Source organism: Oncorhynchus tshawytscha, linkage group LG08 (assembly GCF_018296145.1).
Source record: "Oncorhynchus tshawytscha isolate Ot180627B linkage group LG08, Otsh_v2.0, whole genome shotgun sequence".
Classification (NCBI taxonomy): Eukaryota; Metazoa; Chordata; class Actinopteri; order Salmoniformes; family Salmonidae; genus Oncorhynchus; species Oncorhynchus tshawytscha.
Genome location: NC_056436.1, coordinates 42,443,207 through 42,468,358, shown reverse-complemented (window position 1 = coordinate 42,468,358; position 25,152 = coordinate 42,443,207). Strand labels below are relative to the sequence as shown.

Sequence of the window (25,152 nt, the reverse complement as noted above, 5' to 3'; positions counted from 1 at the left end):
GTACAGTAGTTTTCGAATCCACAAAGGAACAAACGTTACATTTGAGTATTTCCATATGCAGATGTCACATACAGGGTTTGATCATTTTACGACACAGCAGTGTGTGTATAAGAGTAGAGTGTGTGTGTGTGTGTGTGTGTGTGTGTGAGAGAGAGAGAGAGAGAAAGAAAGAAAGAAAGAAAGAGAAATGGAGGGTGTTGGTGAGGAGACAGAAAGAACAAACTTCTAATTTGTGTTGAGGGTATGCACGTACGTCTTTATGCAACATCCAAGAGAACTCACCAGATTAAGTGTGTTACTGAATATGGAAACAGGGCACAAAGAGGAGGCTGCTGGGAGTATCTGGTTGGCTGGGAATGTTGCTATCCTAGCCGTGATTGGTGGAGGCTATGCAGTTCGACATCACATTGTTGGGACTAAGCCCTTCTGAACTGAGGCAAGGCAAAAAGGCAGAGATCTCACACGCATGCACGCTCACAAACACACAATGGGAAGAACTGTGTGTGTGTGTGTGTGTGTGTGTGTGGTGTGTGTGTGTGCGTGTGTACAGTGCCTTCAGAAAGTATTCACACCCCTTGACTTTTTCCACATTTTGTTGTGTTACATCCTGAATTTAAAATGTATTAAATTGAGATTTTCTGTCACTGGCCTACAAACACTACCCCATAATGTCAAAGTGGAATATTTTTCTAAATTTTTACGAATGATTTACAACTGAAACGCTGAAATGCCTTGAGTCAATAACTATTCAACCCCTTTGTTATGGCAAGCCTAAATAAGTTCAGGAGAAAAAAATGTGCTTAACAAGTCACATTATGAGTTGCTCTTTGTGTAATAATAGTGTTTAACATGATTATTGAATGACTACCTCATCTCTGTACCCCACACATACAATTATCTGTAAGGTCCCGCAGTTGAGTAGTGAATTTCAAACACAGATTCAACCACAAAGACCAGGGAGGTTTTCCAATGCCTCGCAAAGAAGGGCACTTATTGGGTAAAAATTCTAAAAGCAGACATTGAATATCCCTTTGAGCATGGTGACGTTATTCATTACACTTTGGATGGTGTATCAATACACCCAGTCACTACAAAGATACAGGTGTCCTTCATAACTCAGTTGATGGAGAGGAAGGAAACTGCTCAGGGATTTCACCATGAGGCCAATGGTGACTTTAAAACAGTTAAGAGTTTAATGGCTGTGACAGGAGGAAGGAAGGAGGAAGGATCAACAACATTTTAGTTACTCCACAATACTAACCTAATTATTATTACAATAATTTTTTAAAACATTTATTTTACTAGGCAAGTCAGTTAAGAACAAATTCTTATTTTCAATGACGGCCTAGGAACAGTGGGTTAACTGCCTGTTCAGGGGCAGAACGACAGATTTTGTACCTTGTCAGCTCGGGGATTTGAACTTGCAACCTTTCGGTTACTAGTCCAATGCTCTAACCACTAGGCTACCCTGTGAAAAGAAGGAAGCCTGTACAGAATGAAAATATTCCAAAACATGCAAAACATATATTATTCTATATTTGTATTATTATATTATTTGGCAGAAGCCTAGTCATGGAAGGTTTGAGGAACAAACACAAACTACCCCTGCCGTCAGTCTCATGGATGATTGGCTCCCAGACACATTAACACAGTCTGTCGTTGACTTACCCTCCTGAGACCCACCCAACCCCCACTGCCATCACACGTGTGCGCGCGCACACACACACACACACACACACACACACACACACACACACACACACACACACACACACACACACACACACACACACACACACAGAAACATACACACACACCCATGCTTCCTTCTGCTCTAATACACACTGGGGCCCCCCGGGATTGGGTCCTGTCTGAGGAGGGCAACTTTTCTTTTGCATGTGTGCATCGTGTGTGTGTGTGTAAGGTGCTACCTTGAGTGGGGTCGTGGCTCTCCCAGAACACCTTGAGTAGCTCCTCCAGACTGATGTCCTCGGGGGAGAAGACCACCCTCACCACCTCAGCGTGTCCTGTCAAACCTGGGTACAAACCAGATGGTTGTGATCATTAGGCACGAAAGGTGCAATTTACAGTGCCTTGCGAAAGTATTCAGCGCCCTTGAACTTTGCGACCTTTTGCCACATTTCAGGCTTCAAACATAAAGATATAAAACTGTATTTTTTTGTGAAGAATCAACAACAAGTGGGACACAATCATGAAGTGGAACGACATTTATTGGATATTTCAAACTTTTTTAACAAATCAAAAACTGAAAAATTGGGCGTGCAAAATTATTCAGCCCCCTTAAGTTAATACTTTGTAGCACCACCTTTTGCTGCGATTACAGCTGTAAGTCGCTTGGGGTATGTCTCTATCAGTTTTGCACATCAAGAGACTGAAATTTTTTCCCATTCCTCCTTGCAAAAACAGCTCGAGCTCAGTGAGGTTGGATGGAGAGCATTTGTGAACAGCAGTTTTCAGTTCTTTCCACAGATTCTCGATTGGATTCAGGTCTGGACTTTGACTTGGCCATTCTAACACCTGGATATGTTTATTTTTGAACCATTCCATTGTAGATTTTGCTTTATGTTTTGGATCATTGTCTTGTTGGAAGACAAATCTCCGTCCCAGTCTCAGGTCTTTTGCAGACTCCATCAGGTTTTCTTCCAGAATGGTCCTGTATTTGGCTCCATCCATCTTCCCATCAATTTTAACCATCTTCCCTGTCCCTGCTGAAGAAAAGCAGGCCCAAACCATGATGCTGCCACCACCATGTTTGACAGTGGGGACAGTGTGTTCAGGGTGATGAGCTGTGTTGCTTTTACGCCAAACATAACGTTTTTCATTGTTGCCAAAAAGTTCAATTTTTGTTTCATCTGACCAGAGCACCTTCTTCCACATGTTTGGTGTGTCTCCCAGGTGGCTTGTGGCAAACTTTAAACGACACTTTTTATGGATATCTTTAAGAAATGGCTTTCTTCTTGCCACTCTTCCATAAAGGCCAGATTTGTGCAATATACGACTGATTGTTGTCCTATGGACAGAGTCTCCCACCTCAGCTGTAGATCTCTGCAGTTCATCCAGAGTGATCATGGGCCTCTTGGCTGCATCTCTGATCAGTCTTCTCCTTGTATGAGCTGAAAGTTTAGAGGGACGGCCAGGTCTTGGTAGATTTGCAGTGGTCTGATACTCCTTCCATTTCAATATTATCGCTTGCACAGTGCTCCTTGGGATGTTTAAAGCTTGGGAAATCTTTTTGTATCCAAATCCGGCTTTAAACTTCTCCACAACAGTATCTCGGACCTGCCTGGTGTGTTCCTTGTTCTTCATGATGCTCTCTGCGCTTTTAACGGACCTCTGAGACTATCACAGTGCATGTGCATTTATACGGAGACTTGATTACACACAGGTGGATTGTATTTATCATCATTAGTCATTTAGGTCAACATTGGATCATTCAGAGATCCTCACTGAACTTCTGGAGAGAGTTTGCTGCACTGAAAGTAAAGGGGCTGAATAATTTTGCACGCCCAATTTTTCAGTTTTTGATTTGTTAAAAAAGTTTGAAATATCCAATAAATGTCGTTCCACTTCATGATTGTGTCCCACTTGTTGTTGATTCTTCACAAAAAAATACAGTTTTATATCTTTATGTTTGAAGCCTGAAATGTGGCAAAAGGTCGCAAAGTTCAAGGGGGCCGAATACTTTCGCAAGGCACTGTATTTTCCCGTTTGCAAAATGTTTTTCTACAGTGTGACAAAAGGAATGCAACCCAGGCCATAGCAGTGTCGAACACATCATAGTCACATATGGACTCATGCAACTCCATTCCATAGACATTTCCATTCAATTGAATAGAATATTATCGGTGAACACATCTTTTCATCTATCCTACTGTGAGAAGTCTGATTAATCATTTATTTCTGTGATCATTATCATCATCATCATCTTGTAAAGTATTTTGCATGCCCCACTTACACATCAAACTATAGCAATTATTTTCTAAAATGTGTTCCTTTTCTCCTTTGAAATCAATTTATTGACACAAGCAGCTATTACATAGATATAATGGTCTAGCTGAATGTAGAAATCCTACGGAGTGCGCTTTAAAATATTCACCCAGCATCACATGTAATATATTAAATTTGCTCAGCACCGCTAGTGTTTGGAAGTCTGCCCATTAACATTGCCTGATTAGAATGTAGCCTCTGTGTGAAGAGGAGCGCACAGTCACATGCACACACACGCGCGTGAATCCACTTGAGATACATGTTATTGCTAGAGGCGGCGTGGGTGCACAGCAACTGTTTCTGTTTCGAGTCGGAAGTTGCCAAAAGCACACAGGCACCGTGGGGGGCACCTCTCTGGCTGCCTGCAGCTGCCAGGACCCCAAAGCTTCAACAAGCCGCCTGGAGGCATCCGGAGAGTGGGTCCTGCTCAGGGTCAGCTGTTACACACATACATGCACATATACAAACACATATACACACATACACACACACTCAGCTGGTGCAGTAAGACTCACATCCACATATGCAGACACAAAGCAATAAGCAAGTTGTGGGTCGTATATAGGGTTGCAAAGGGTCGGAAACCGTTTCGGTAAATTTCCAGATTTTTTTTATGGGAATTTAAGCTTTGGAATTTTGCTTAAATTCATTTTTAAAAAGTTGGCTTATAACAGTGAACCTGTTTTGTGGGATACACATAAGGGAATTCTAGGTCTTGTGGCATATTTTGGTTAAACTATCCCCAATCCAATGGAATTGCAACCCTCTGCATGCACAGTGCATTCTTTCATCACATGTACAGCTGATTCTCAAGATCTTGGACATGAGATGCTATTGAGCCCACACTACTACACTGTCTGAGCCTAGGACTACATACTTTCTGGTAAAATGGGATTACAATACTGGGTGGTATAGTTGATAGTTGATTTCTTCAAACCAAGCTGCTTACCTATTGCAGATTCAGTCTTCCCAGCCTGGTGCAGGTCTACAATTTTGTTTCTGGTGTCCTTTGACAGCTCTTTGGTCTTGGCCATAGTGGAGTTTGAAGTGTGACTGTTTGAGGTTGTGGACAGGTGTATTTTATACTGATAACAAGTTCAAACAGGTGCCATTAATATAGTATATTTGATATGACATACATGATTTTTTGTTAACTAGTAAATAGTAGCCTACAGCAAAATGTGTTTAAATCAATTCTAACTTGTTAACAATTTCTGCTAGTTAGTTTTTGCTACCATGTGGGTTTTAGCTTGCTTGAGCCTGCTAACTGAGGAGTGTTAATTCACCTGTTTCCATACACATACAGTGGGGCAAAAAAGTATTTAGTCAGCCACCAATTGTGCAAGTTCTCCCACTTAAAAAGATGAGATAGGTCTGTAATTTTCATCACAGGTACACTTCAAATATGACAGACAAAATGAGAAAAGAAATCCAGAAAATCACATTGTAGGATTTTTAATGAATTTATTTGGAAATTATGGTGGAAAATAAGTATTTGGTCACCTACAAACAAGCAAGATTTCTGGCTCTCACAGACCTGTAACTTCTTCTTTAAGAGGTTCATCTGTCCTCCACTCGTTAACTATATTAATGGCACCTGTTTGAACTTGTTATCAGTATAAAATACACCTGTCCACAACCTCAAACAGTCACACTCCAAACTCCACTATGGCCAAGACTAAAGAGCTGTCAAAGGACACCAGAAACAAAATTGTAGACCTGCACCAGGCTGGGAAGACTGAATCTGCAATAGGTAAGCAGCTTGGTTTGAAGAAATCAACTATGGGAGCAATTATTAGGAAATGGAAGAGACATACAAGACCACTGATAATCTCCCTCGATCTGGGGCTCCACGCAAGATCTCACCCCGTGGGGTCAAAATGATCACAAGAACGGTGAGCAAAAATCCCAGAACCACACGGGGGGACCTAGTGAATGACCTGCAGAGAGCTGGGACCAAAGTAACAAAGCCTACCATCAGTAACACACTATGCCGCCAGGGACTCAAATCCTGTAGTGCCCGACATGTCCCCCTGCTTAAGCCAGTACATGTCCAGGCCCGTCTGAAGTTTGCTAGAGAGCATTTGGATGATCCAGAAGAAGATTGGGAGAATGTCATATGGTCAGATGAAATCAAAATATAACTTTTTGGTAAAAACTCAACTCGTCGTGTTTGGAGGACAAAGAATGCTGAGTTGCATCCAAAGAACACCATACCTACTGTGAAGCATGGGGGTGGAAACATCATGCTTTGGGGCTGTTTTTCTGCAAAGGGACCAGGACGACTGATCCGTGTAAAGGACTGATCCGTGAAAACCTCCTTCCATCAGCAAGGGCATTGAAGATGAAACGTGGCTGGGTCTTTCAGCATGACAATGATCCCAAACACACCACCCGGGCAACGAAGGAGTGGCTTCGTAAGAAGCATTTCAAGGTCCTGGAGTGGCCTAGTCAGTCTCCAGATCTCAACCCCATAGAAAATCTTTGGAGGGAGTTGAAAGTCTGTGTTGCCCAGCAACAGCCCCAAAACATCACTGCTCTAGAGGAGATCTGCATGGAGGAATGGGCCAAAATACCAGCAACAGTGTGTGAAAACCTTGTGAAGACTTACAGAAAACATTTGACCTCTGTCATTGCCAACAAAGGGTACATAACAAAGTAATGAGAAACTTTTGTTGTTGACCAAATACTTATTTTCCACCATAATTTGCAAATAAATTCATTAAAAATCCTACAATGTGATTTTCTGGATTTTTTTTCCAAATAGTTGAAGTGTACCTATGATGAAAATTACAGGCCTCTCTCATCTTTTTAAGTGGGAGAAATTGCACAATTGGTGGCTGACTAAATACTTTTTTGCCCCACTGTACATAAAAATATTTATCTTACAAAGGAGTTGCTTAATCTAACTGCTTAACTATTTATCTCTACACAGAATTGTATTTGGTTTTTTTACTCATTTTTTCCTAATCTTAAAAGGAAAATGCCACGGGCACTATTTGATGTGTCGAGACATTTCACTGCAGTTAATGTAGAAGGAAAAGCTGTGTACATTTGCAAATACTGTGCCAAATCATATGTGAAGAATGCAACAAAGATGCAGAATCATCTGGCCAAGTCCATAAAGTTCCCTCAGCGCTCACAACAGCAACCTCTAACAAAAGTCCCTCTACTTCTATTCGAGGTGAAAATGATGAATCAGACACCTTATCGATTGCGACAGCTCATAGTCCTCCTGGAATCATATGTTTTTTGACTCAATGGAGGAACGTAGTCAGAGAAATGCTGATGAATGTCTTGCTTGAGCTGCGTACGCAACTGGTTCACCTCTGATGCTCACAGGCAATGTGTATTGGGAGAGATTTCTGAATGTTCTTCGCCCAGCATTCACCCCTCCAACCAGACATGCTTTATCTACTCATTTGCTGGATTCAGAGTTCAACAGAGTTCAAGTGAAGGTCAAGCAAATCATAGAGAAAACAGACTGTATTGCAATCATCCATGACCTTGGACCACAGAAGGTATTTGCACTGGTGACAGACAATGCTGCGAACATAAAGGCTGCTTGGTCTAAAGTGGAGGAGTCCTACCCTCACATCACACCCATTGGCTGTGCTGCTCATGCATTGAATCTGCTCCTTCGGGGACATCATGACACTGAAAACAATGGCTACACTCTACAAGAGAGCCAAGGAAATGGTTAGGTATGTGAAGGGTCATCAAGTTATAGCAGCAATCTACCTCACCAAGCAAAGTGAGAAGAATAAGAGCACCACATTGAAGCTTCCCAGCAACACCCCCGTACATTGAAACACTGATCCCCGCTATTGTTATTCATTGCTGTTCTTTAATCAGTTGTTTTTCTTATCTTTGACCTTGTTCTTCATTGTTTATTTCCTTAAAACTGCATTGTTGGCTAAGGGCTTGAAAGTAAGCATTTCACTGTTGTGTTCGGCGCATGTGACAAATCAAATTAGATTCGATTTGATTTGGTCATCACGTTTGACAGTCTCCTGGAGGGGAAGGAGTCTCTCCAAGAAATGGCCATATCACAGTCTGCCGATATGGACAGCCCCATCAAGAGGATCCTCCTGGATGATGTATTTTGGGAGAGAGTGGTAAAAGCAGCCTGAAACTCCTGAAACCTACAGCAGTAGCCATTGCACGGATTGAGGGAGACGATCAATGCGGTCCTGTCTGATGTTCAGACTCTGCTTGCAGATGAAAGAGAAGGAATCCGTACTGCCCTGCCCACGTCACTGTTGCTCCAAGCAGAGGAAACTGCAGTTCTGAAATAAATACATCAAAAAGCGTGAAGACTTCTGCCTGAAGCCCATACACGCCGCAGCGTACATGTTGGACCCCAAGTATGCTGACAAGAGCATCCTGTCTGCCGCAGAGATCAACAAGGCCTATGGTGTCATCACTACCATGTCTCGCCCCCTTGGCCTGGATCAGGGCAAGGTTCTTGGCAGTCTGGTGAAGTACACTTCCAAGCAAGGGCTTTGGGATGGAGATGCAATATGGCAGTATTGCCAACATATCTTGCCACCTGGTGGAAGGGACTTTGTGGATCAGAGGCTCTTTCCCCTGTTGCCTCCATCATCCTCCAAGTCCCACCAACATCAGCCACCTCAGAGCGCAATTGGTCCTTGTTTGGGAACACACACACCAAAGCACGCAACAGGCTGACCATTACAAGGGTTGAAATATTGGTGACAACGAGCCATCCTCAACACGGTTGGAAAGTGACCGTGAAGATGAGGCCTCAGAGTCTGATGTTCAAGAGGTGGACATTGAGGAGGTCCAGGGAGAAGACATGGAAGCCTGAGAGGAAGACAATCAAAGATTTCATTTCTAGACTAGAATTTTACAGATGTATGTTGAAAATGTTTTTGGGAGATGCAATGGATCATTCAATAGTCCCTTTCTTTTGTTGTTCAGTGAAATCATCCCATGTGAAGAGTGAACTCATTTAATTAAAGTTACATTCGTAACTAAATTGTTTTTTTCTATTTCTATTGGAAGGATTTAATCGTTTGCAATTATGTCTACTTATGATAAGGTAAAAGGTTTCTGTCTCCAAATGATAAATAAATATATCCAATGCAAAAAAACATCTACATTTAAATGGTATTAATATTAATTTGCATATATTTCCGTTAATTCCCACAGAAAATTTCCACCTCTGAATATTCCCCAAAATGTGCAACCCTGGTCATATACATGGAAAATAAATAAATAAATCAGGTATGGTCTATGAAACACACACACACATACGCACACACACACACGGAATCAAGTGTGCAGAAGGAAAACAGAAAGAATGCACAGACACACGGCTGCATGCATACACACACACAGGAGATAAAGGTGTGACTCACACACAGGAGGGACCCGGTAAAACTGACATACACATCAATCAAGCAGTCCCAGCTGTCAGTCCCTCTCTTCCTCCCTCTTAGACACACGGCCTGATTCTAACACACCCACACACACTGGACTGTAGTGGACTGGACCCCTGTCTCTGTCTCTCTTCCCCCTCCCGTGACTCAGTGGACAGCTCCTCTCCTCCTTTCTGTCTCCAGAGCAGCGTTTGGATCCGTCACACCCAGTGAAGCGATGCTCGTTCCTCCGCTGTGCCCAACTCTCCCCCCTCTCTCTCTCTCTCTCTCTCTCTCTCTCTCTTTTTTCTCTCCCTTTTTTCCCCCCAGCTTTTTTCAGGGCTGCCAGCAAGAGGGAGCTCGCACCCCCCAAAGGGATTCCACTCAGAAGGTCCGCCAGCCAAGCCAGAAGCGCCCCTCTCGCCGCCCGCCCGCTCACCCCCCTGCCCGCTCGCCTCCCTGCTCACCCGTGCTCATGCTTGCATTCCAATGCCTTGAGCGGCGGGGGGCGCCCAAAGTTACTGTGGAAGCTCCGCAGTCGAAAACACTCTCACTGTGTTTGGGATCGTTTCACCTCTTTCATTTATAAAAACAGGGACATTGCACCCGTTGGTATTGTTCACATTGAATCTTTGAATGCACCAATGAACTGCTCTACGAAGTGTTATGCTAACCAAAACAATAAGTACTCTCCTAAAAAGGTGACATGCAGTATCATATGTAAGGTTTTTAGTTTGAGCGACTTTTCGAACATGGCCACAATGGCTATCATGGCCAAAGATGCATCAGTACCAATCAATAATGATGAATCTATTTGAATGAATTCATCTTCCCAGAGGCTGTCCCTTCACAGTGCCAAGCAGCCCAAGGACGGAGTCTGAAATCCACTGTGTTACGCTTTTCATCCCAACCCTCCTTCTCTTTCTTCCATTGCAGGTTTAAGATTGTCTGTCTGTCCCCCATTTTGCCGGTTGACATTTGAGTAATTTAGCAGACAACTCTTATCCGGAGCAACTTACAGTACTGAGTGCGTACTTTTTCACAACTTTTTTCCCGTGCTGGTGCCCCGCAGGAATCGCACTCCCAACCGTAGGCGTTGCAAGCGCTATGCTCTACCAACTGAGCTACACGGGTGTGAGTGGGACTGCATGGAATCCTGGATCTACAAATCACTGTGCATCCCCAAACAACTTCTCATTATGTGATCGAGATCGGCGATTCTGTGCCTCGCCTTGCTCAAACCGATCCCCTCAAATAAAACGCTGATTGTCTACTGAGGAGTGAACATTGTCCCCTGTCTAAATACTTCAAAACCACCCTTCCACCCTTGAACTAACCACTGACCTAAACACATTTGTATAGGTGTAAGCAACGTATCCATCACATAGCATTCAACAATCCAGCTATATCAGATCAAGGACGTCTTCAATGAAGGGTAGAAGGATTGGTATTGGAAGAGGGCAATTGCCTTGGGCTGAGCTGCAGGGTTGAGTTACAGTATGAGTAGAGAGAGGAGTAGTGGTGGAGTGCATTAGCAGTGTATGGCAGCGGAGGCGAAGGTGGCACAGGAACCAGTGTGAAGCAAAACGCCGCAGTACAGAATCCAATCCCTCCAAGTAGGTCACAAGTGGAGGGGGGAGCAGAGATGAAAGAGAAGCATAGCGAAAGAGAGGGAGGATCAGAGAGCTTTACTGTAGAACGCCTATCTCTCGTCCTCTCTCTCTCTCTCTCTCTCTCTCTCTCTCTCTCCGTCTCTCTCTCTCTGACTCGGACTGATCCTTCTGAGGAGTAGGGTGGCACTACCCACTCTAACTATCCTATGCAGGGATACTGGACAGGTATTATCTTGAAATTGGTGATAACGCTGGTATTATCAGGGCGGAGGACTGTCAAAGGAGGGGATGCCATGCCACTCTGCGCGGCCCACAAAAAGTGGTTTAGGTATATTTTTGGGCATGTCATTGTCCATTGCTAGCCACGGGAAAAACAGAATTGTGAAATGCGTGTGTGTGTGTGTTCATGACCAAAATGTGGACACCTGCTCGTCGAATATCTCATTCCAAAATCATGGGCATTAATATGGAGTTGGTCCCCTCCCTTTGCTGCTATAACAGCCTCCACTCTTCTGGGAAGGCTTTCCACTAGATGTTGGAACATTGCTGCGATGACCTGCTTCCATTCAGCTACAAGAGCATTAGTGAGGTCGGGTACTGATGTTGGGCGATTAGACCTGGCTCGCAGTCGGTGTTCCAATTCATCCCAAAGTGTTAAGATTTCTCTTCACTGGAACTAAGGGGCCTAGCACGAACCATGACAAAACAGCCCCAGACCATTATTCCTCCTCCAACAAACTTTACAGTTGACACTATGCATTAGGGCAGGTAACGTTCTCCTGGCATCCGCCAAAACACAGATTTGTCCTTTCGGACTGCCTCATGGTGAAGCGCAATTTATCACTCTAGAGAATGCATTTCCACTGCTCCAGAGTCCAATGTTGGCAAGCTTTACACCACTCCAGCCGACGCTTGGTAATCTTATGTTTGTGTGCGGCTGCTTGGCCATGGAAACCCATTTCATGAAGTTTCAGACAGTTATTGTGTTGACGTTGCTTCCAGAGGCAGTTTGGAACTCGTATGTTGCAACCGAGGAGAGACCATTTTATACACGCTACGCGCTTCAGCGGTTCCATTCTTTGAGCTTGTGTGGCCTACCACTTCACGGCTGAGATGTTGTTGCTCTTACAGTTGACCGGGGCAGCTCTAGCAGCACTAGCAGGGCAGAAATTTGACGAACTGACTCGTTGGAACGGTGACATCCTATAACGGTCCCACATTGAAAGTCACTGAGCTCTTTAGTAAGGCCATTCTCCTGCCATTGTTTTCCTATGGAGATTGCATGGCTGCGTGCTCGATTTGATACACCTGTCAGCAACGGGTGTGCTGAAATAGCCGAATCCACCAATTTGAAGGTGGACATACTTTTGTATATACAGTGTATGTTCTGCCCAGATGCTCAGGTGTTGCACAGACGTACATAAGCAAACACTGCAGACATATACACATACACGCTAACAAAGACATGGCGTACATAAGTGATGCGCAGGTTTGACTTTATTTCGCGTTAGTGCGTAAGCCTAAGCTTTAAGGCTTAACTGTACGCGCGCCAAACACATGCCAATTGCCAAATGCTTTTGCGAACTCGGGCTGAAAAGGTTCACGCTGATCCACTCAGGCAAAAAGGATCATGTCTGAGTTGAATTCAACAAGAGAAAAGCTGCATAATGGAGATTTGAAAATAAAGAGAAGGGAGGGCCACAACAGTGGCCTAATGTTTGGGAAATATGTTGTGCGTGACGATTGTGAGGCGCTAGGCAAATTCGACAGTCACAAAAGAATACGGAACATCAAGGGAACTGCACTGCTCAGATGGGTTAAATAGTAACTGAAATCTGGACACTGACTTATAGGTCTATAACCGCTCACATAGCCTTAATATTAACTCCTGCAGAATTAAGCAGTTCTTGCAGTAAAATAATTCAACAAATGTACATTTTGACCCTGGAACAGGATTGAAGAGAATAAATGGACGGTTAGGGAGCGTCTATAAAGATGCTATCTTTATCAGCATCATAAAAAGCTGACAGTATTTCAACCACATAAAATATGCATCCAAGACAAACTCAAATCGTTTCAGAAATGTGTTGGGTTGATATCACATCTTTAAATTCCCTTAAAACCGGTCAAACTGATGTCATTTGAAATCTTTCCTATTTTTTATTGCATTTTCTCCCCGTCCCTTGTCTTCGCTCTGCACGAGAGAAGCAGAGATGAAAGAGAAAACTATCGATGTATGACGTAGGACCGGGGAGGTGTAACTGCATTGGAGCTGTCAAATCGGTGAGTAGCTGCTCTTGATCATTGTCACAAAGCCAGACCCGTCCCACTCACGTTCGAAGTTCAGAACGAGAAAGTGTAAGCTATATTGAAATAATGACGCTTAAATTGAAAATCATTCAACAAAATAATGAGATTTTTTTATCAGCCTAACCCAGGTGTAGTTTACATCTCTCATTCCAGTGTTTGAACTTGTAAACAAGGCTGCACGGGATTTCTCGTAATGCGACTCCGCTTTAGGTATAATGCCAGGAGCCGCTTGTGGATATGACAGCTCTAACGCAGTTCCACCTACAACACCGCCAAAACAGTCGCTAAGCGGATGTCGTCTAAAGCGGATCTGATTGAATAGAGTCCCAAGTAATGACAGAACAGAAACTGCATGTATCTAATTATTATAGACAAGTTGATTAACAAATAATAATTCCGGCATCTCTGACTGTGGAGCACATTTTCTATATTTGTGGGTTAGGGGGTCGGGTGTGGGCCTCAGATTCTCACTTTATCACCTGTAGTCAGGTGGTTGCGGACGGGTGCATCACTAGTGTGCATAGACGTGTTTTTGTGTGAGGAGGGTGGGGTTTGTGTATGTGTGTGTGTGTGTGTGTGTGTGTGTGTAGTTACCTGAGCACACTTCCTGGTAGTTGGGGTTGGGTGTGTGTCCCCCTGAATAGCCCACCTGGGTAGAGAACACCCCCGATTTCTGCCAGAAGCGCTTTTCAGGCCCCCAGAAACAGCCCATACCTGGCCCAGAGAGAGACATACTTAAGACATGATCTAAGGTCAGTTTGACACAGTTTTACCTCATAGACTCCAGCCACCCTAGTCATAGACTGTTCTCTCCGTTACCGCACCTCAAGCGGTATCGGAGTGCCAATTCTCGGTCCAAGAGGCTTCTAAACAGCTTCTACCCACAAAGCCAGAAGACTCCTGAACATCTAATCAAATGGCTACCCAGACTACTTGCATTGTCCCCCCCCCGCCCTTATTTTATGCCGCTGCTACTCTCTGTTATTATCTATGCATAGTCACTTTAATAACTCTACCTACATGTACATATTAACTCAATTACCTCGACTAACCGGTGCCCCCGCACATTGACTCTGTATTGGTACCCCCTGTATATAGCCTCGCTATTGTTATTTTACTGCTGCTCTTTAATTATTTGTTACTTTTATTTCTTATTTATGGCGGTATTTTCCTTAACTGCATTGTTGGGTAAGGGCTTGTAAGTAAGCATGTCACTGTAAGGTCTACTACACCCGTTGTATTCGGCGCATGTGACAAATGTAATTTGATTTGATTTTGTCAAGTTTAGAATTTGGGGAGGGTAAGCTGATCCTAGATGATCAAAAACACATACTCTATCAATACTACTGTGTTCCTCCATATAACACTACGGTATACTAATAACACTGCTACTATTGTTCATAAGACTGCAATATGACCACAGCTAACGAGAACCAATGAAAAGTGAAAGCGGTCATCGGTGGCAGCGGTCATTTGAAAGAGATTGAGGCTTACCAAACATGATGGTCTCCATGCCCTCTGGAAACGGCTCCACTGTGGGGTTGCCATTGACAGCATGCTTCTCTATGGGGGGAGGGGAGGGGGAGAGAGAAAGAGAGAGAGAGAGGAGAGAGAGAGAAATGACAGTCAGTATCTTTGTGTATAATATGGTTTGTGCAATTCAAATGAAAATGGTGACGACCGACGATGACGGATTAATATGAGACCATCAACATCACAGCATCAGAACCCTGACCAGTGAGTGGCGACATCAACATGCCATTGTGAGAGTATGTATGTGCCATGCTGCTTAACAGTAGTGGATGGAGGTCAGGAGGACAAAGGTCACCACAGCGGAGCAGGGTAAAGTGGCACTAGTCAGGCGATGTTCCAGTAAAAATCTCTCCCTCCCTCCCCCTCCTCCCCTTCTCCTCTCCTCTCCCCAGGTAAACTAAAACGGTGGCATGCTGCATGGGTCGGATTAATGACCGCTTTGGCAAGCTGGCCTGTTCTTGCTAAGCGGGATCAGAGCCGGGTGGCTCTAGAGTTGGAAGACACTAAGAAGATTAAATGGTTCTGACCCCCATTTCTAACCCCACCCTAGGGCTGGGCGGTATACCGTTTTTTTTTGCGATATACTGGTAATGATGCACGGACCGGTTTTTGGTTTTTACTTTACCTTCTATAACGGTATTTGAATGTTTGGATTGTTAAATGTGATACGCCGTGTGTAACGTCCATTTTTATTGTTTACTCCGCTACTTGAGTCATTCCTTCTCCGCTCTCTCTCTCTTTCCACACAGACCTCGTCCCACCTCCTGTCACTCAAGGAGCGCATTGGACGTTCCTCAACCACGAGACACTTGCGTTCAGTCTGCATGGTCAATGCAGCACATGCAACAATGTTGACGACAATGACGCCGTTTTCACTTTGCTTCTTAATATAAATCTACTAGCAGCATTCTATAATATCACTATTAGCTTGTGCTTCTTACATCTGCAAACAGCTAGTTTGCCATTTCTTAGCAAGTTGTTCCTAAATCTTGGTGGACGCTAATGCTAATCGCTAGCTGGCTAATAAATGTACGGAGTAAGAGCAAGCGTAATTAGCTATACAGCCTGATAATACCAGTGATGGTGTAGACCTAAATCAGCATGTTGTTTGGGCAACAGTGTCTTCTAAATTAAAGAGGTAAACGCAAAGTAAGAATATGTTAGCTACATGAAGTAGCTAAGAGAAAACATTCAATGTAGCCAAAGATGATTTATTTTCATGTCAAACCACACTTTATTAAACGTGCCCACTAGTATATTCTAACTATATAATTAGAATATACATTATATTCCCATGATTCCAACAGTTAACCCAAGTGATTTGCTCTAAATCGCAAGTCAAATTGCAACATTTGGTTAAAAATAAGGCCCAGATTACGTGCCAATATCATGCAGCCCTACGTGGCAGTGTGGAGATGATCTCAAATGCAAATGAAAATGCTGACGTTTTGGGGGTTTGAAGTTGAACAGTATAAAACAATCAGAATGGAGAAACACCCATTGAAATCACTTAGAATGTATGTGTTGCCACCTTAGGGTCACGCACTACTTATAACACAAATGTAGAACTTTTATTATTAAAAAAACATCAAATACCATCAAATACCGTCATAACGTCAATTGTTTTTTTTAAATAGCGTGAGATAATGTTTTGTCCATATCGCCCAGCCCTTACCCCACCCTTCCCTACCTCAAACCAACCAGCAGCCATTTCTGTCAAGGGGGTCAAAACGTGGAAAGATGCATTCGCTTTGTATGACCCTGGTGGCATGGTGGAAATGGCTGTCGTGCCAAACTGTGCCCCTTGTTATTGAAAAGAACCTGAAAAACAAATGATATGCTACATATACGGAAGTGGTTGCGGGAGCGGTGCATCGATGCCAACTGTGCCGATATGGATGGAATAAATGAAATGGAAATAAAGCGCAAAGTATAAAACTGAAAGACTAACCAGCACACAGATTAATGCTAACACGACTGAGGTGACTTAGTCCGTAAATCTCTAACCGAGCCAGGCTGGTTTACACTGCTTCACGGACTCATTTTAGTTTGTGGATAAACGCACACACACACACACACACACACACACACACACACACACAGACACACACACCAGAGTGTAAAAGGGGGCGTTTGCTTGCTTTTGGTCAGTGTTATATCTGGGTGAATTTCAGATCATGTTTGACATTAACCTGAATAGTGAAGATCTCCAATCGCCAGGTGCCACCCGGTTGTGTGTGTGGTTGTTTTAATATGCTCAATGTTATCTCTACAGTGGACTGCTGTCACTGTCAGTTAGGGAAATATCATATAATAGAAATGATGGATGTAATTGTGATCCTAAAGCCACACACAATGGATAGCTTGGGTTGTAATTTTAGACTTCTGATGAAATGACTAGCGACCTAAAGGCATACAGTGCCTTCGGAAAGTATTCAGACCCCCTGACATTTTGTTACGTTACAGCCTTATTCCCTCATCAAGCTACACACAATACACAATACCCCATAATGACAAAGCAAAAACAGGTCTTTAGAATTTTTTGCTAATTTATAAAAAATATTTAAAAGACAGAACACATTTACATAAGTATTCAGACCCTTTACTCAGTACTTTGTTGAAGCACTTTTGGCAGCGATTACAGCATCAAGTCATCTTGGGGATGACGCTACAAGCTTGGCACACCTGTTTCTTCCATTCTTCTCAGCAGATCCTCTCAAGCTCTGTCGGGGGATGGGGAGCGTCGCTACACAGCTATTAACAGGTCTCTCCAGAGATGTTCGATCGATCGGGTTCAAGTCCTGGCTCTGGCTGGGCCACTCAAGGACATTCAGAGGCTTGTCCTGAAGCCACTCCTGCGTTGTCTTGACTGTGTGCTTAGGGTTGTTGTCCTGCTGGAAGGTGAATCTTTGCCCCAGTCTGAGGTCCTGAGTGCTCTGGAGCAGGTTTTCATCAAGGAGCTCTCTGTACTTTGCTCTGTTCATCTTTGCCTCGATCCTGACTAGTCTCCCAGACCCTGCAGGTGAAAAACATTCCCACAGCATGACTCTGCCACCACCATGCTTCACAGTAGGGATGGTGCCAGGTTTCCTCCAGATGTGACGCTTGGCATTCTGGCCAAAGAGTTCAATCTTGGTTTCATCAGACCAGAGAATCTTGTTTCTCATGGTCTGAGAGTCCTTTAGGTGCCTCTTGTTAAACTCCAAGCAGGCTGTCATGTGCCTTTTAATGAGGAGTGGCTTCTGTCTGGCCACTCTACCATGATTGGTGGAGTGATGTTGAGATGGTTGTCCTTCTGGAAAGTTTTCCCATCTCCACAGAGGAACACTGGAGCTCTGCCAGAGTGACCATCGGGTTCTTGGTCACCTCCCTGACCAAGGCCCTTCTCCCCCGATTGCTCAGTTTGGCCGGGCAGCCAGCTCTAGGAAGAGTCTTGATGGCGCCAAATGTTTTTCTTTTAAGAATTGAGGCCACTGTGTTCTTGAGTACCTTCAGTGCTGCAGACATTTTTTGGTACCCTTCGCCAGATATGTTCCTCGACACAATCCTGTCTCAGAGCTCTACAGACAATTCCTTTGACCTCATGGCTTGGGTTTTGCTCTGACATGCACTGCCAGCTGTGGGACCTTATATAGACAGGTGTGTGCCTTTCCAAATCATATCCAATCAATTGAATTTACCATAGGTGGACTCCAATCAAGTTGTAGAAACATCTCGAGGATGATCAATGGAAACAGGATGCACCTGAGCTCAATTTCCAGTCTCATAGCAAAGGGTCTGAATACTTATGTAAATTAAATTTACATTTTTTATAAATGTGAAAACATTAATTTTTTTTAAAACTGTTTTTCACTTGTTCATTATGGGGTATTGTGTGTAGATTGCTGAGTATTATGTTTTATTTAATCAATTTTAGTATAAGGCTGTAACGTAACAAAATGTGGGGGAAAATCAAGGGGTGTGAATACTTTCCAAATGCACTGTGTGTAATAGGGTCCATACAAATAGATGTTATATAGCATTTCAGCTTGAGATCCAGTAAATACCCACAATATGAAATGTATTGACTTGTGTGGAGAAGAAAGTAGATAAATACGATAACTTGGCCAACACGGAGTTCTTTCGAAAATAGAAAAGCCAACATTGCGACAAATCAATGTAAACCCTGAACCCCAGAGCAGCCATCTTGAATGACGGGGCGCCAGTGGAAAGTCTCTAATATCATACGTCTGCAGACAGTTTCTCCTGACGAAAAACAACCTTGATCAGGAAAAACTCCTGATCCTAATGTTGGGATAGATCGCTTCGAGCAGACACTCGTCTTACTGCGCTCCCCCGTGTCAGGTTACATCTTGAGCCAGTAGGTAGACTGGCCTTGCCACCCTATTCATGGGCACACTCATACCCCTACCACCCACCACCCTCTCACAAGGATCAGGCAAACGGCAGTATCGCATTATTGCAAGAAGGCAATGAGTGGAGAAATAAGTGGAGAGAGGACAGAAAAGCAAGAGTGGGAGGAGTAGGAGAAGAAGAAGGAGGAGTGTAGGATGCCAAATGCTTAAAAAAGAGAAAAGAAAATCGCCAGGGAGAAGCAACAGATGACCGTGGCAGAGGGATGGACGGCGAGATTCTTTTGGCTTCCGAGACCGCCATGCCTTTGGGCAGCAAATAAACGCAATGGCACGGGCGCCAGGTCCAAAAAGTGAACGGGGGTCGAAAAAACAAACAAACAAGGAATTAAATATGTAAAAACAGAGAAGGCCAAGAACACGCTGACATGTAGCGGTCGTCAACAGAATCTAGCTCAGCGCCAAAATCTCTCTCTCTCTCTCTCTATTCTCTCGTTCTCCCTCTCTCTCTCTGTGTTCCTGCCTTCTCTCTCTTCACACCCCCTCCTCTCCTCCCACCATGTTCCTATCATCAGCCTCTCTCTCCCTTACACACACACACACACACACACACACACACACACACACACACGAAAGCCACATCTCCTTGGAGCACACACACCAACCTCTGCTGTGGGTATTTCTCCCATGGAGCCCTGGCAGAGGTCCAGATGATTTCAGGATGACTCTTTTCACTGAGCCCAGTCCCCCCGCCATTGCCAGCGGGCGCCTTTGCCAACAACACCCCACCTTACAAATAGCACCGAGGAGGCAAAATAACTGGTTGAATATGCCAGCAATGGAGAGGAGGGAGAGAAAGGGAATAAGGGAGGGTGGTGGTGAGCTTACAAAAGGATACAACGTGTGAAAAATACTTTTGGTGTGACTTGGATAAAATATGGGCGTTTCCCTTTGTCCTTTGTTTTTGGAGGAAATTGAAAAGCGCCTACAGTCAAACCGTAAAGCAGTAGTAATCAGTAATCAGACAGCGTTTGTTGGATTATTTGGTTTTTAATTGTGGCGGTAGAAATAAAACAACTCCGCAAACCATCGGCTACCACGTTCGGTCAAAACTTGCTTTAGCCAGCCTCTCCACCGGTCATGGTAGGGCGAACTTCGCTCTTTTGCTACCAGATAGTATGTCCAGTTCTGTCACCGAACTGGAGTCTTCCTTTGTTAGCCTTTCGTGCCACTGTAACATTCCTGCGTTTTTCGTCCGCGGATACAGATTCCTGCTGCACACGTAAATATGAGAGAATCCAGGTTTCCGGGAATCGGGGATTCCATGCCAATGCTGTGATGTAGAGGTTGCATTCCAGACTTTTAACTTCTCCCAAGTGGCATTGTCCCTCTCTTTCTCTCTCTCTCTCTCTCTCTCTGTCCCCTCACACAGGCTGGCAGACAGTCCGGCATGAGGCGAAGGTTGGCGCTTTCTACTGGTGCCAACTACGCTCTGCTGCACCGCAAAGCATCATGGGATGATAAGTCGGGATGAGGCGAAGCGAGGCATTGTGGGGAGATGTAGGTGGGATGGAGCAATATGGTGGTGGTGATGGTGGTCTGTAGTTGTATAGCTATTGGAAAGAAGAGGTGAGTGAGCCTTGAGCTCTTCTGAGTGAGAAAAAAATACATGACAAACAAAATGGTTTTTCATTTGGAGTGTTGTGGCTGAAAGTTCAAAACTAAACTTACTATACTATCTTTTTCTGTGAGTAAAAATAGTCATTGGTATATCTACACGGTCAGCATATTTGAAAAAGTTCCAAAAGCTATTTGCAACGGGCCACTAGTAGTGAAGCATTAAAAGCGACGACTTTCGCTAGTTCAGCCAAAGCGAGACAGCATTAAGTGGGAAACCTGGGGTTGTGGGCAAGTTTGTGCTAACGTTTAAACAGTGAGGGAGAAGGGGAGACCACAGACCGTCAGAACATTCATCCCCCGTGCTTCCCATATAACGTGTATCCTAGCAACCATTTCCGGTTGCTATGGAGAGGACTCCCGCCCCATCACCCGATTGATCTTGACTGCTACAGTCAGCAAGATGGAGCTGCTACAGTATGGAATCTGAGGAATTGATAACTTCAGGAGGTACAAGGAAAGACGGCAGCATGCAACAGAATACTGAAGAAAATACAAAATACACTAGGCTACGGGGAAAACCAAAGAGCAAGCCGTGTTAAGGTAGCCTCTATTCCAAAACAAAAGCATGCGGATTCTTTATCAGTTATGACTCCTTCTCTACAGTAGGCTATATCCTGACTGTCAGCGGCTACTACTATGATGCCATATCAAACCAAATACAAGCCAACCAGTCATTCCCTCTGCTGTCTGTCATCTGAAGCTAAGCAGGCTTGGGCCTGGTCAGAACCTGGATGGGAGACCATCTGGGCTACTGACAAGAGACTGGGTCATATCAGGGATACTGACACCATGTAGGAAACATGACCTGCATTGACAGGACAAATGTTGGTCGATAGCCCACATCAGAGAAATGACATTACAAGTTCCTTTCAGAGAACAACAGTTAGGCAAGTGTGGGCTCCCGAATGGCGCAGCGGGTCTAAGGCACTGCATCCCAGTGCTAGAGGTGTCACTACAGACCCTGGTTCAATTCCAGGCTGTATCACAACCGGCCATGGGAGTCACAAAGGGCGGCGCACAATTGGCCCAGTGTCGTCCGGGTTAGGGTTTGGCCTGGGGTAGGCTGTCATTGTAAATAAGAATTTGTTCTGAACTGACTTGCCTAGTTAAATAAAAATTGTGGCAACGCACAGTGTGTAGACATTCACACCACTATAGCCTGTGTGCACTTCCTTCCATGAAGGCCTGAGGTTAAAGTCTGACTTAGGATAGTATTGCCACCTTATCTGTCTATCCTAAAGCTAGGTGTTTCTGGTTAGTGTCTACAGACAACAAGACCACGATTAGGATATAGGCTGAAGTTGAACCATCAACCATGGATAAGTCTTGTGCAGTACATGCAAAAGCATCTGCTCTACTGCTGAGCTACAAGCCTGGGCTTATATTCACAAAGGTTCTCAGAGTAGAAGTGCTGATCTAGGATCATTTTCCGCTTTTAAATACTAATGAATATTATTACATGGACATGGGGACCTGATCATAGATCAGCGTTCCTAATCTGAGATGCTTTGTGAAAACGGGCACTGACACGTTTAGGACCAAGTTGGCCAGGAACAGGGTGTCCTTCTCTCAGTCCCCTCCCAAACCACCCCAACCCCCCCCACGGTGACTAGGGGAGGACAGATTTCCGCCATGCGGTGTCTCCGAGCTGCTCCGACAGACGGCCCGGGAATTTACGACAGGGCGGAGCTTCTCATGCGCATAATGCACAGATGGGCCCCTGGACGCTGCAGTGGGCTGCAGAGCTCCCCAAAATGCTTTGGGTGTGGTGCTCAAGGCCATGCACTAAGCAGCTAGATGGCCAGGGGGAGGGGCGTGGGGGGGTTGACCGGACCTCAAAATCATCCTCTTTGCAATCTCAGGATGGATGATGCATTGCATAATCAATGCCAACAATCTGATATGTCATGTGTGCAGAATGATGTGGTTGGAATCTTGAAATTGGTGATTATGCTTATTACAAAAACAAGTTACATATAGACATTTATAGACACCATCCAAGCACATACTCTCATAAGCATTAAACTCACTCAAATCATCTCAAATAAATAGCCCCTAAAGAATTACACCACAGTGGAGGGGAATGTTTGCAAAGGCTACTTTGTCCAAAAAATATATTTTGTCCATTATGACACAGAGACCAAGTCAAACAACACTTCCAATGATCTGAGGGCAAACTATGTGCCTGATAAAGTGATAACGGTAAATAGTTTGGGATAACTTTGAATATGACTCGTGACCATAAGGTGTAGCCTAACACGTCACAACACTAGGCTCAGGACCACCCCTCATTGGTCGTTAAACCCATATGCCTATAGTTGAACCAGAGAGGTGAAGAACCATATATTAACATAGAAACGTCATGTGACAATCGTCAAAAAACGTGTGCATCGTCATCTGACTTTGCTGTGCCCGGAGGACTTGTAAACAAACATCTTCTGTGGCACGATGTAGTTTTACGAGAGACGTGATTGCATTTACCTGCCACGACCATTTTTTCCTCCCTTCCTTTCAGAGCGCGGTCTTTGGTGGGCATGGCTGTTGTGTCTGCCATGTCTGCGACAGCGAGTGACACAATCAAAAGAAGGCGCCAAGCGAGAAGCAGTTGCGCTTTAGCGGATAACAGTAAACATAGTTCCTTCTGTACTTTGACAGTCTCCATGGCGCTGCGTCGCGCCGCTGTTGCGTTGGGATATGGGAGGAGTAAAACGACAGCGAATGTCCATCAACATGAATATTCAACGTGCGTGCGGGACGTCGTGCACTGAATAATAACTAGGCAGGGGTTAATATGACTTTGGCACAAAAGCCTACAGTGCAGTGTGTGCGTGAAATAAATTAAATTTAAATAAATATCCACATTAAGAACGCCGTTCAGCATGCAAATTAGCTTTTTTTCACCACCCGCCATCGCTCATTCTGGGGGTTAGTTCAGGGCGGTGCATCTGTTTAAACGCAGCAGAGGGCAAAGACAGACTATATATTTTTTCCCCTTTGGTAATTTCCAATCAAATAATTCATGTGTTTTGAACAGTGGTAGAAAACGTGGAAGAAAATGCAAGGTAATTCAATTAAAATAAAGTTTAGGTCTCTTATTGCTCCGCAGACACAACATTTTCCAGATTTGAATGTTCAACCATTTTCCTTTCGTTTGAAATATTTCATTCACTTGTCTGTGAATCCTCCTATATTTACCGAAGAATCGTCACTGAAATGTTTGTGCCATTTTGTTTAGGAGATTGGTGAAATAATCTGCCATATTTGAGTATAATAACCATGCATTTTCTTCCACTGTTACAGTTGAGGTTTATTATCGCTCCAGTGCTGGTACCTGTGTTTAGTGTAAAGTGAATTGGATCGCTGTCAAAAATAAATCCCTTTGTAACAGACTTGTTATAACATGATCTCCATTTTGTGGATGAGGATATGGCCACTTTGATGTTTCTACTAGGCACAGGAAGTTGAATTCAAGTTTGTGCCCAGTGGGTTTCTCTCAAAAACAAGGGGATAATGGGTAAGGGAAGGATGTGTGGTCCATCCCTGCTCACCAAAATGGAGGAGGAAAAGACCACCATCAGACCCATTTTGATGGTGGTAAAGCAGTCTTAGCCACCCTTCTTTTGTTTAGAAGCCAAGAGCTCCGAAACTGTAGTATGTTTTTTGAGATAGGATACTTTGTCAATAACAAGCTTGCCATACATTTTGCTGGAATAACCTTTAAAATTACTTTTTTCTTCATTATAATGTGTGGCCTCTGAATATAAACTAAAACTACCATTATACAAGGTAGAAGATGAAATATTTCAATCACAGGACTTTATTTAAGTTGTTCACCTTGATGTTCACAATCATAAACCAAGAGAACATACCTGTACATCGACTCATAATTCCTGTCTCAGGCAGTGAGAGAGCTTTACTAGGCACTATGCTTTTGAGAGTGTATTAATATGCATATACACTGATTGTACAAAACATTAGGAACACCTTCCTAATATTGAGTTATATATATAACTCCCTTTTGCCCTCAGAACAGCCTCAATTCTTTGGAGCATGGACTCTTCCACAGGGATACAGGCCCATGTTGACTTCAATGCTTCCTAAAGTTGTGTCAAGTTATCTGGAGGTCCTTTGGGTGGTGGACCATTCTCTATACACATGGGAAGCTGTTGACCGTAAAAAGCCCAGCAGTGTTGCAGTTCGTGACACACTTTAACCGGTGACCCTGGCACCTACTACCATACCCTGTCCAAAGGCACTTAAATAGTTTGTCTT

At 44.0% G+C, this 25,152-nt stretch overlaps 1 protein-coding gene across 4 annotated transcripts in view; it reads right to left on the bottom strand.

The window, feature by feature from the left end:
* The window catches only part of si:ch1073-358c10.1 (mitochondrial peptide methionine sulfoxide reductase), a 43,379-nt gene extending 19,745 nt beyond the window's left edge, over positions 1-23,634 (bottom strand). The window contains exons 1-4 of one of the 4 annotated variants that reach the window (XM_042325554.1): positions 23,362-23,634; positions 14,810-14,878; positions 13,910-14,029; positions 1,932-2,036 (exon numbers count right to left, since the gene is read on the bottom strand). In XM_042325554.1, the coding sequence (XP_042181488.1) occupies positions 1,932-2,036; positions 13,910-14,029; positions 14,810-14,878; positions 23,362-23,542 (475 nt within the window). In that variant the 5' untranslated portion in view covers positions 23,543-23,634. Of the gene's footprint in view, positions 1-1,931; positions 2,037-13,909; positions 14,030-14,809; positions 14,879-16,538; positions 16,740-16,799; positions 16,868-19,865; positions 20,773-23,361 lie in introns of those variants that run through there. The other 3 variants (XM_042325555.1, XM_042325557.1, XM_042325556.1) reach the window with 3 other exon arrangements.
* Between the last annotated feature and the right edge of the window lie 1,518 nt (positions 23,635-25,152).